This window comes from Coccinella septempunctata, chromosome 6 (assembly GCF_907165205.1).
Source record: "Coccinella septempunctata chromosome 6, icCocSept1.1, whole genome shotgun sequence".
Lineage (NCBI taxonomy): Eukaryota > Metazoa > Arthropoda > Insecta > Coleoptera > Coccinellidae > Coccinella > Coccinella septempunctata.
The window spans coordinates 12021592-12035576 of record NC_058194.1 but is presented as its reverse complement, the minus strand read 5'-3'; the positions used below and the strand labels follow the sequence as shown (position 1 = coordinate 12035576).

The following is a 13985-nucleotide window of genomic DNA, read 5'->3' as shown; positions in this document are numbered from 1 at the left end:
AAAAAACTTGTCCAAGCTCATTTTTTCGAAAAATCAACTGACTCTTAATATCATAAGGGTTGAACTCAGCTGGCAAAATCCTACTGAAATAGGTAACCAACTTCTCAATCCAAAACTACGATCACTAGATTTTTTCAAATTCACAAATTAACTCCCTCAATTGATATCAGAGAGTAGGGTTATTAGGGTATCATTACAAGAAAACTCATTTTCCTCGTAGCTTGAACTTTCGAAATATATTTATCCCTTCATCAGGATCACTAAAATACATTGAAAAGACATCTATAGTGGATAGAAAAACATAGGACTTGAGGATGTTAAGGGGAAGTAATACCTCAAGAATCTCCAGTCAAAAACTGCATTCCCTAGTTCTTAATTTATGCTTTCAATTCTGTAGGTAAAGCCTTGACGACACCCCGTTTTTTTTAAATTAAGTTGTTTTTTTGTTTGTTTTGAGAAAAAAAAATAGAACTTTAGTTTCTACGAAACTTGTTTTCACAATCATTTTCCGACGGTTTTTCAACATAATTCATGAAATAGCGACAGGGTGACATCGGCGATTCATTTCTTCATATAAATTTTCATAGTGATATACACCAAAATTTCGCTGAAATTCAGGAATAACTGAAAATTATTTAATATTCCTAATATTACCTCTTGCGTGGTGATGTCGTAATTCATGCTATTGATCAAAGATGTGGCACATTTCCGTATTCGGGTAGCATCCGTAAAGCAACAAATGTCGATCGTTTTGATCCCGAATCGTATGTACTACTTCCCCTTAATGATTCAACTTAGGTACTGATTCAGCAAGAGCAGTTTCTATCAAAAAAGAAACTGTCTTCTGCATTCTCGGTGTAGTTCGGGAAATTCGATGAAAGTTAACAAAATATCATTGGTTTCGGTTCAAGTACAACCTTCAAATAATGCGAGTACAAGCTCTTTTGAGATGGAATCGAACTTCGGATGGTTATTTGTTATATTATGTGCAACTGTACACGCGAGAAATGTATATTTTAGCTGACACTTCGAAATAAGTTTTATTCCAGTTCATGTCACAAAATATGTTGTCAACATGTTCACGAGAACATATGCTCCGGAAAGGTGAAATTTTCACACGTTTGATACGAATGTGATGCATAAGCTGAAATTTACCCTCTGAAGAAAGACGCTTTTTCGTCTCCTTGGGAGGTGAAACAGGGGCTTTAAATTTGCTTACGTTTTCGTCTTTTCTGTTCATTGATAGTGAAGTTAATGTGCAACTTCACATCAAGCCACTTGGAATGTGTAGAAAATAGGGAATTCCATTGGCAATGATCCTGAATTTTTAATAAAATACGATATTGAAAAATTTGTTTGAATTCGGGATTCCAAAAATGGATAGAATTGCCATTGTCAAGAAAACAATGAGATAGCTTAATTTAACATAGTCAAGAAACTAGAGGATTGAAAAATTCGAAATAAGTCAGCATTTTAACGAGAACATATACCCCGGAAAAGTGAAATTTTCACACGCTCGCAGTGACTACATTGAATTTGATATCTATAATTATATTTTTCACGATGAAAACTCTGTTTTGAAAAAAAAAATTTGCATATGTACAATGGTGACTAGAGACTACTTTGGGAAATGGGATTTCGATTGAAATTTATTCTGGGAGGATTCTGCATCTCGTCATAAACTTTTTAGGGTTTTCACTCCCAATCTCTGAAACAAAATCAATTAAAAATGAAATCAACGATTTGCTCCTGCATAAATTCTTGCACTAATTTGTCAGGAGCAAATTAACTAGAAAAAATTGTTGCCTGACAATGAACTCAAAATAAATAACGTTGAAATTATAATTCTAAGTTGTATCGTTTCGGAGTCTATATCAGACTCCTTCATCAGACGAAAAATCTATTTTTGAAAATCTTCTGAATTGTGGCTTTTGTTTGACATTAATTGTCAACACACAGAAACAGAGACTGCATAGAAACGTTGATTCATTTAATTTTGAAATTACCGGATGACAGTTCCTTCTTTAGTAAATTGATCCAAATATGATCTAATACTACCGAACAATTTGCCAAATTATTATCTTGATCTAATAGAATACACGTAGACTCTTTAATTTTTCGTTTAAAATGGTCTGGTTCCGTCATTAAAATTTTAGTGTTGTCCCAATCCATCATGTGGTCTCCCATATTAGAACAAATGTGATCTGCGATTTGTGATCGATTTAATTTCTCTATTTTTAATATTATTTTTATGTTCGCGTTTTCTTATTTCTAGAGGTCTGGACGTTTCACCTGTATAAGTTTTACCACAAATACAGGGTATGTTGTAAATACAATTTTTTGATTTTTGTTTTTCGTTCAAAGGTTTAGTTTTTGTTAATATAGATCTTAAATCATTTTGCGTTTTAAAAACAGTTCATATGTTGAACTTCGAACCGATTCTTCTTATTTTTTCTGAAAGGCTAATTTAATTTCATCTACACCCGAAATTAGAAATAATGAAGTTGACTTCATTAAACATTTTTTTAGGGATAATCAATACCCGAGAAATTTTATTGAAAAAACAATATTAAATTTAGAGAGAAAAATGACTAACCAAAATCGTAATAATGATTAGGAACAACCAACAAACCGTCAAGAACAACCAAATTTGTTGAATGTAATTCCTTATGTTAATGGCCTTTCAGAAAAAATAAGAAGAATCGGTTCGAAGTTCAACATACGAACTGTTTTTTAAAACGCAAAATGATTTAAGATCTATATTAACAAAAACTAAACCTTTGAACAGAAAACAAAAATCAAAAAATTGTATTCACAACATACCCTGTAAGTATTTGTGGTAAAACTTATACAGGTGAAACGTCTAGACCTCTAGAAATAAGAAAACGCGAACATAAAAATAATATTAAAAATAGAGAAATTAATCGATCACAAATCGCAGATCACATTTGTTCCAATACGGGAGACCACATGATGGATTGGGACAACACTAAAATTTTAATGACGGAACCAGACCATTTTAAACGAAAAATTAAAGAGTCTACGTGTATTCTATTAGATCAAGATAATAATTTGGCAAATTGTTCGGTAGGAATAGATCATATTTGGATCAATTTACTAAAGAAGGAACTGTCATCCGGTAATTTCAAAATTAAATGAATCAACGTTTCTATGCAGTCTCTGTTTCTGTGTGTTGACAATTAATGTCAAACAAAAGCCACAATTCAGAAGATTTTCAAAAATAGATTTTTCGTCTGATGAAGGAGTCTGATATAGACTCCGAAACGTTACAACTTAGAATTATAATTTCAACGTTATTTATTTCGAGTTCATTGTCAGGCAACAATTTTTTCTAGTTAATTTGCTCCTGACAAATTAGTGCAAGAATTTACGCAGGAGCAAATCGTTGATTTCATTTTTAATAGATTTTGTTTCAGAGATTGGGAGTGAAAACCCTAAAAAGTTTATGAAAAGGTTATGATTATAGAATCAACTCTGAATTGAATCGACTACTCAATTTAATCGGAATTGCATCCCGAATGAATGAGCATATATTCATAATATTGTGTTACCTGAAAAGATATAAGCAAGCATCTGAACTAGTGCGTAATATTATGAATTGTATGGCTATATGTATATTCAAATAGGAAACAAACAAGAGTCTAATTCAACATAATCAGGGTTGGGGTTATGTAATTATATGTATACTCCATTCACTTTGATTTTAGCACTCGGTTGGCCATGAAATAATTTTCTCAAGTTTTTGTAACTCTAACTAGAACGGAGTAAGGTTGGCATTCAGAAATTTCGTTAATGTCATAACACTGTTGCCACAACTAATATCGATTAATATTACAAAAATACCGAAAGTGGTTGAAAAAGAGAGAAGACGGGGTTTCAGGAAATGCTATTTAGAATTTCAGGTCCGCTCATTCAAATAGTAGGCAACCTCAGAATATCAGTATTCTAATATCTACCATATATCAGACGGTGTAAGTGAATTTATATTATATTTCATATGAATCTAAACGACTTATATTTTAGCTGAATGTTTCCACAATCAGAAAGATTGTGAGACCCAAAAAAGTGGTGGCATTACAGAATTTCATTAGGGAACGAATGCGAAAAGTTACTACAGGATTTTCGATGAATGTCATCGTAGAATAAATTCCAGAAAATTAATTTTTTCTATTTTTCATTTGATTTGTCCAATACGTAGTGAATGTCTTAAGAGGTCAATAAATATATAATTATTATTATTATATCAAAGTATTAAAAATAAACAGCCATAAATACGAGCCAGTTGTCTTGTTAATTGTTAATTCATGTGAAATTTTTGTTTAAAGTAAAGTTCAAAGTATTTTGACTACCATTGATCCAAGATGATTTATTGTTGAAAAATTCAACATTCTTGTAATTATCCGTTAATTCCTTCGAGAGATACCCATTCCCTACCAGTGCATCACACGCATTTCATCTTCGGGTTGATTTCTGAAATCTGCAACTGATGTAATTCAATCTTCGGCCAAAGAAGATAACCAACATTAACTCCCCCCCAAGCTACTGCATATTATGTATGTCAATATATTCAATTTTTTTCCATAGCGAAACTAAATATATTTGAACACTGATCTCTTGTATTTTCCATGCGAATAACTATTTATTTGTTATGCTATCTATTCCTGCGAACTCCTCAAATGTATAACTATGGTCATGCAAGACAAACTGAAAAATTTATTAAGGTATTTCCCACCAGGCCTCTCGACTATCCATCTACGCCACTAGGCAGGTGCTGCTCAAAATATTATTTTTCTACAAACGTCAAAAAATGACAAGGTTCGCGCATTGACAACAATATGCGAAGAGACCCTTTTTTTCATTTTCCTTCGTTACCATGACACCGTGCGCGAAGTAGTGTGCGAAATATTTACTTCGCACACTGCATGCAAACTATATGGGATTTTTATCTATCAAGTTAGATGGGGTACTGCTTACTTCATCGTCGCTCGAAATTTCCATTATTTTACAGTTATAAATTTCACGCACGAAATTGACGTGAATAAAAAGTCACTGCAAAATAATTATTAAGAACTGTCACTTTGAACTAATTGTCAACAAATGCCGTTTCATTTCCATAGTTACAGTAATTACTTGATTTGGAAAAACAGTTTAGGCCAGTTCAATAGTATTTTTCATATTAAGCTAGGCATGTTATTTATGTAAGAATAATATTTTTGACGTTTGTAGGAAAAATATTGTTTTCATCTCATGCGCGAAATACTTTTTTCGCAACTATTCGTTTACACTTTGTGTATACACAGGGTTTTTATTAATTTTTGTAACGTGGCAGTGACCGTTCATTTAAAAATTCAATGATATTTTTTTAATTTTATTTATCGGCATCGACTACAAGGTCATTTGCCGTCTAATAATTTCATCAAAAGCGAACATCAAGATCTTTTTTGTCGATATTTGTGTAAAACAGTGATATATTCAATGATTCAATGATATTTAAGTAGAGAAGCTTTAGTAGGGAACAGCACACAGAAGTGTGCCAACCTTGATGTAACAATCATTTATATAGACAACCTTTACTTGTATAAAAATATTTTAACCTATTAACTAAAAAATTTTTATCTCTTGAATAAAAATTGTAATTATGGAAAATCGACCAAATGTAAGAATAACACTAGAGTCAATAGAAACGTATCAGTATACGGATATTTCACGATTGATATCGCCACAGTAAATGCAATCACGCACGTGGTTGATAGAATGTCTAAGCTGCTTCATGCAGGAGAGGAAAATGCTTTTCGGTTATTCAATAGGACAGGAGTTCTACACATGGCGAAAAAATTATAACTTAACGAATATAAATATACTTAAGATATTGCAAAGGATGTACGAATCAATTTCCACAAGAGTACATCGAAACAACCGAATATCCGGAAATAAAAACCAGTATTTGACTAACTCTTCTGAAAGTTTCTTAAAATCCGTTCAAAGCTTCATTTAATTCAAACTGTTGCAAAATCCTCTAAACACCAGATTGTGTTGAATAATCCTTTCCTTGAGCAAACAAGGGTCTGTTTGTTACCAGTGGTCGTTTCATTTAACATATTTGAGGATAATATTAGCATGTTGGTTGAACAACTTTGTCGTAACATACCTACTACTCAGAGAATTAAGCAGTCACCACCCTTACAGAAATTTTACCCAAAGTCATTTTCCGGCTGTACATATGCATAGGTCGACGCAAAACAGGTCGCCCTAACTGACATATCCCAGTATTTAATCTATTCATCTGGGGTGCCCTCCAACGAGCTAGAAGGTCGAAACGTTTAATCAGGCCAGTAAAAGGACGATACCTCTTTTTATTGCCCATTTCTGCGTTCGTTTGCAAGAGGGTTGGATTCATAAAAACGCGTGTGGTGAGGATCAATTGTTTTTAAGTGAAATAGCTCTATATTAACCCCCTGGAATTCGTGAAACCATATAAAATTGAGGTTTTCATAACTCAAGATACTGGTTATGCAAAGTTTCGGGGTTCATTAGGAAGCTTCATATCTGAAAAACGTACGTCTTTTTCGACTCGAATATTAGAGAGGATGAATTTGAAATAAATTATCACAACTTTGCTTTCTGGGTAAAATTGCTTTGTGTATATTCTTTTAACTATTTTTCTACTCATTGTTAGAGGCGCTGGATATACGCCAATTAATTTTAGTAATCCAAAACAGGTCACCTATCTTGGTTAATTCGGCATACGATATCAATCTGGAGAATTTAATTGATGGAACTCGGGATACTCTTTGGGACCGTGTTGATTTGTCGATATCTGTGTGAAACCAGCACTGAAAACTGACTGTGTATTCAAAAAGGGACTTGATGATGATACAAGCCCCATTCACTTTTTATACTCTTTATTGAATTCCTAAGCTTTCACTACTTTTCCCTGCAGCTTCATCAGAGGTTCAATTTGAGGTTATATTCAATTGAAACTTGTTCCAGTCGATTTTTTCCATCAAGACTAAAAATTTGAAAAAATAGTATCTTTTTGATTTCAATTACAGATAGCATATAAGAACGTTGGTCAAAACAAGATTTCACACGGGAATACGGACATAATTCAATTAAAAAAAGTGATATTTTCTGAAAAATTCCAAGTCTTAATGGAAAGAATCGAATGGAGCAAGGTTTAATGTTAAATTTAACTTCATATTAAACTTCTGCTGTGTAGCTTCATGAAGCTACACAGAATAGACGGGGACACCGAGGAGAGTTGTGACAGGGAGGCTTGTGGCACAGTCGATTTCTTGAAACCTTTGAACTGTTATTGATCGTCTTACAAAGCGTGTAAGGTAATTGCATCTAATAAGGGCCGGGTTTTTGGAAATTCTTATAAATCAATTTTTTGACAAGTGTCAAATTGTAAGACATCATGATTAAATGAACTGTTTATATTTAAATAGAAAATAGTATGCAAAAAAATGGCGTCGATGGCCAGTTACTTATAAATTTTTTTTTTCAATATTCCGTCTTTGGTCCCTTATCGGAACGAGGGCTCTGAATAAGGTCCATAATTGGAGTGCGAGATTTAAGACGTTTTATACTAGAAAAATCGTATCCTCAGGAAGCAATGACTTCAAACTACTCTTAAGTTCGTGGCTTTCGAATAATGATACGGAAATTCATATAAATTAGTATCGTAGCCCTTATAAAGTCTTAGGAAATGTATATAGGTTATAACTATTTTCTAGATATGAGTGAAACGAATTGTAGTTTTATGATGATGTTCATCAACTTCAATAAAGACAAATCGCAAATGTTTCAAATTAGTCATTTTTTCAGTGTTGGTCCTTGGACCTTATTAGGTATAACACTTTTCCAATCATAGTCTGGACCTTATTGAGTGTTTGAAAATAACAAACACAGCAACTACTTCAAATTTAGACTGAAAGATATAAGTTTATAAACATATATTTTTTGTTCAATATAAAATAAATATAATAAATTATATTAATGCATGAGAATTTTGTTCAGAAGCGTTCAGATTGTTCTATTCAAAACTTCCTACCCTTAATAAGGTCCGGCCCTTATTTGTAGACGACAAAGTGGACCTTGTTTGGTACTTAGGTATGTCCTGGGCAAATCAAATAAAATCAAAATAAAGTATCAATAATTTTGTTAATTTAATCCGTCAATCCACGCTTCAACAGTGTTTTTACACTGTTACTGCAGAATTACTGCATAATAACTGGGTTTTATTACTAAAACCACGCAAAACAGAATGAAGATATTTTATGAATTGAGTCAAGTCGAGTGACCCTGAGGCAATATACAGAGCCACTCAAAAAATGACCAGCGCGAAAGCAATGAATGTCGATGCACTTTTGTGATTGGTAAATGTAGAGGGTCCAGGCAGAATCAGTTTTATTTTAAGTATTAAGTACGGAAAGTTTGAAAAGATGGACCTTATTTGGCACCGGCTCTTTTTAGGCCTAACCACCTTATGGTCGATTGTGAGTATAACTATTTTACTTATACTTATTTTACTACATACGATTCGGAATCAAGATGATCGTCATTGGTTGCTTTACGGATGCTACCAAAACTACGGAAATGTGCCACATTTTTGAGCAATAGCCTGAATAACTGATACAGTTGAAAAATTGAAATTACCAAGCGAGAGGTTATATTAGAAATATTGAAATATTTTCAGTTATTCCTGAATTTCAGAGTAATTTTAGTACTTATATAACTAGGAAAATTTTTGCAATATAAAAAGTATTGAATCGTCGATGTCACCCCGTTGTTATTTTTATCGAAATATGTTGAAAAACTGTCGAAAAATGATTGTGAAAACCAGGATTCATAGACAAACAGTTCAACTTTTTTTTTCTCATAAACAACTAGCTTAATGGGAAAAAAGAGACAGGGTGACATCCAGACTTTCTTTAACTTTAATTCAAGATAAAAATCAAGGCTTTACGTACAAAATTGAAAGCGTAAATTAAAAACTAGTAAATGCCGTTTTTGAATGAAGATTTTAGAGGTATTACTTCCCCTCAATACTCGATAGCAGAAGAAGGAAATAGAAGTTATGATTGTATGACTTTTGCGGAAGAAGAATTTCAAAAATTTTTCACCAAATTTTGATTTCACCGATGTTTGAATTGTTATTATATTTTTTTCTCATATATTTCAGTCCTTCGAGTTCACTAGCCTAGTATTGTTTTTTTTTTTGTTATCTAAATATCATTATGAATAATTGATCAGTCAGTTTCGTAATTGTTTCCATCTAGGCGAAATGTGACCGCTTATCACAACTCTCCTATAATGGTCTATTTTTCTGGCAGTTTTGTAAGTTGTCTAGTTGTGCGATATGACTTAATGGATTGGCAAATTTTCTGCTCCGACAAGAAAAAGAAATCAACCGAATAGACATCACTAAATCGACTATGTTTACTGGCACTCTTATTGAAAATGAAATTGCTGCATTAAAAACCGCTGCAAAATGAAAAGGAGATTTGTAAGCGAGAAAATCGGAAGCTTGAAAAAATAAAGAAGACTAATAAGAAAAGCAAAGTTTATGAGAAAAAGGAGGAAGTGGAAGAAGATGCAAAAAATAATTGTTTTTGGTGCCTTTTGACCTATGGTATTAGGACGAAATAAATAGAAGTAGAGTAAGGGCCTCAAATGCAGAGACAGGTCTGACGAAGCTTGCGTTGGTAGCGAACTCAAAGACATCTGACATACTTGTTTCAGATTAAATTTCGATTTTTGGATTGAATGTTATATGTATATTCAATTATCTGCATTCATTTCAAATAATGATTAAAGTACTCGATTCGAAAGAAATGAGTTATTTATTTATCAGTAATATAATGGTTTATTTTGCTATTCGCCTAACTAATAGACCAAATACATGGCTGTCACAACTCACCTCTGTATTTGTCACAATTCTCCTCGGTCCCCCTAGCGAAAACTTAGAAATTGAATAAACTGTAGAAAAACCGATTGTGGCTTTTGTAATTCCTGATTCATCCGATGAATTTTATATCTATTACTAACTCAATGGAAAGAACCCACTAATTCAGGCGATAAATCGACATGGCAATTCATTCAATAAACGTCCATTCGCCAGAGGTATGATTCCATCATTATGATCTACTGCATATCCTGAATTAATTTGTATTGAAATATTCAATTCGAATTCCAGGAGCATTAATATAAATCAAGTTCAACAAATTCTTGTTGCGCATAAATATCACAAACTATAATGAATCATCGCCTCTATTATATTATTATATACAATTTCCTACGCGGCCGTTATATTCAAATGTAGATATATTTTTTTATGTATTCAATTGCATCCAAGATAAGCCAATTTTTAACGCTCATTAACCTAGATGAACACATATCATGTCTCTCACCGATTCATTGTGTTCTACATGAATAAGCCCGATATAATTATGTTTGTAACTTGTTTGACATAATGAATGTGGATAAATGCTGTTGTTGAAAGTGCAACTAGGGAAATTCAAACCACCGTAAATTGATTGCAAATTTTAATATTTCATTACCTCGTATATTTCCATTTATGAATTCAACGGTATAGCTAGACCAAAACTAGGCAGGATCACTTTTCAAGGCACCGTTAAAATTTCAATTAAAGGTACTCAAATGGTCAACTTTCCATTTCATAATTTCGATTTCGAGTTATAGGCCAAAATGAAATTTATGCGATCTTAACTTTGGTCATCATCTTCGTTTCTGTTCGTACTAGGATGTTGAAGTAAAAACATTATAGAGACACTTTTTGATAGGTTTATTTGCTGAGCTATAACATAAAGTTGATAATAATATAATATTACTTTTCGGCCATAACAATGATATACATAGTTGATTACATTTGGTAGTGCAAAAGGATGGGCATATCACCAAGCGATATCTTCCTACCTACCCTAATTATTGTGAAAAAGAAACAAGATATGACAAGAAATGAAGCTAGTAGTAACAAACAAAAATCAGACTATATCCGATCAGGGATGGAGCGGAATAGGAGAATGAAAGTGGGAAACACGAGGCGATCAGCCCACCTTTGAAAGTTGTGTTATTTTCTTTTGAAAACAGTAGTTTGAAATGACTTAGAAAGAATCGCCATTTTTTCCCGTTTCAGAAACATATCATTCATCATACCTCGCCCTCAAATTTGTTCAGATATTATAAAAAGACACAACTTTATGCTAAAGCTCAGCAAATAAATCTGTTGGAACAACTCGTAGTACGTCACTGGATTGCTATAAAAAAGTGTCTTCATAATGTTTTTATTTTAACATCCTAGTACAAACAGAGACGGAGATAATGACCAAAGTTGAAATTGCCCAAATTACAATCTTGGCCTATAACTCTAAAACAAAAGAAGATGGTGGAATGCAGCTGATGGCGTTATAAATTTCTCAAAAAAAGACGAGTGCCATTCATTTTTCTCTATCTCGTTGACTCAAAAAGTTGTATTTCATGTATCACCAATTGTGCCCACCCTGTACACTTTTGTCGTCTTATGCTAGATATTGTTTTCCACCTTTGAAACATCAGAATCTTCTGGAGCAAATGGTGTGGTTCTATCCTTTCTTCATAAAAATAAATTAATTTTAGTCATTTTAATTCCGGCGTTCTTCGTAAATCACTTTTCACATCACGAATCAAAGTGATCACAGTTTGCAATGTCAAACGAGTGATCGATATTTTTGAGGCATAATTGAAAAAATTCAATCATCTTAGTCATACAAAGTTATTTGTACGGAATTAACCATTAAAAATATTTGCTTTGATTTTTCATATAAGGAAGAGAAACCGTGGGGATATCAATATTGGTTCAGACTTACCTCCATCACATTATCTAGGCTCATTATTCAGCCTCATTATACTCGACAAGCTCCGTCATACGACCACTGAATCTCTACCAGACATCGCTAAAACTGAAACAGAACAAACAATCAGTGATTGGTCCCCGTTGAATGCAAAATTATTATTTGTATTTGACAGATTCGCAAATGTTCCCAAACCGCGAAAATTAATATCAGTTGTTGATGCGCCCAAAAATGGAATGCTATCTGATTCTCTAACTATTCCAATCGGGAATTCGTAGTTTATGCCCGATAGAATTCATCGGTAGGCTTGAACGACCGCCCCAGAAAGATTCAATCGGAAATGAAAACAGATTTGATGGAAGTTATTCATTCAGTTGTCCAAACAATTCGACAATGTTTCTGTTGGAGCATTCTTTACCCCAAAAATTTCCATTTTGTGAATGCCCCACAGAAGAATTGTCAGACTGTACTGAATAACACAAGGAGTCCTGAAAAATATGTAGTCGGAATCAATTCCATACCACAAAATGTTTTTACTGCCATACCCTTTTTTTTGTCAGGATATTTCCGGGCTTCAAATACATACCTATTCCAGAAAATTTTTACTATTTCAAGTAGGATCTTCACAATATCAAAGACGAATTTGGCTAGCCAGACAAAATTATAATAATAAATCAAATGAAAAAGCCTTTGAATTAAGGCGGGCAGCAATAGTCAAAATCAATTTAGATACGAAACAACTTTTGAAATCAAAACCATCAAATGTTACGATATAAATCGTGCGGTCTAACAACCATCATGGATGGACTATTCGAATGCATTTGTCATATCGGCGCACAGCTTGTTGATACAGCTCCTCGAAATGCTCGAAATCCACCGTTATATCGTTCATGTGATGAACACTATTATGAAGCTATGTAGAACTAAATTTGGCATTCGATCAGATTGTCAAACTTGAGTTGAATGAGATATTGTAAGGCGTCTTTCAAGGGGATTCGCTAAGCATACCATTAACAATTGAGCTGAGGGTCAGTAGAATAGGGTATAAGGCTGGACTCTAGGTAGATGAAACAAAACAGCCGATCTAACATCTTCTCAATATGGATGCCTTTCAAGGCATCACTAAAAAAATTACAGAATATGGTTGTCGAATACGTCTTCGCCATGAAAATGTCGCTCGTGTGCTGTTTGTCATCTGAGCAAAGAAATAACTGAAGAAATAGATGAAAGAATCGAGGATAAAGGAAAAAATATTATTTGATATATCGATAATGAGGATACTTACAAACATCTTGGTTGACATAGAAAGATTTTCAGGGGACAAATTGAATAAAGGATGCCTCGACAGATTTGCCAGAAAAGTGATGAACATAAACCATAGCATGCTAACTCTTCGATACATTGGATACAAAGGATATACCTATCTCGAATGCAAGGAGGCAAGGGTTTGCAAAGTTTGGAATACTAACACCATCAACAAATGTTTGAAATGGCAATGAGTAATTATATTGGGAGAACCACATCATGAGGATTCTAGCTGATCATGAATTCAGGAATCAAGAAGCTTTTCTATTTAGGAGAGCATTGGAGAAGCTTAGAATTAATAACTAGAAAAATATAATGGAATAAGGGAATGTTCAAACAGTGTACTCTATACCCAGGGCATAAAATGTGTTCTGATTAAAGGTTGCTCGGGAGGAATGAGGAATCACGTTGTAACAGAATTGAAGATGATTTCGGCGTCCAGAACTCTGCATTGCTGAGCTACTGGTTGATGAAATATTAATTTTATTTCAGACTTATTTTCAACATAGTATAGATGTCACAATTCTAATGGGAATGATAAAATCACGATAACTGAAGGAGGGGCCATTATTTTGAGTTAATTCCTGAAATTGGTAGACAATCAATGCTCTGAAACTTTTACTTGAAAACTGCACCTCGTTTCAGGAGTCCAATTCTAGAGATTTATTAGGTGCTTTTGTCTTGCTTCGATGGACAAATCTTGTGAATTTTATGATACTACTGTGCTCATAACTGAGCGGGTTCTTTTACAAAAGATGAATGTCCATTTAATGTAGCGGATGAAATTATCATGAAAGGCATTAA

At 33.3% G+C, this 13985-nt stretch overlaps 1 protein-coding gene across 1 annotated transcript in view; it reads right to left on the bottom strand.

The window, feature by feature from the left end:
- The window catches only part of LOC123314933 (suppressor of lurcher protein 1), a 723759-nt gene extending 711799 nt beyond the window's left edge, over nt 1-11960 (bottom strand). The window contains exon 1 of the mRNA XM_044900400.1: nt 11892-11960. Within this exon, the coding sequence (XP_044756335.1) occupies nt 11892-11915 (24 nt within the window). The 5' untranslated portion in view covers nt 11916-11960. The remainder of the gene's footprint in view (nt 1-11891) is intronic.
- Nucleotides 11961-13985: the final 2025 nt, after the last annotated feature.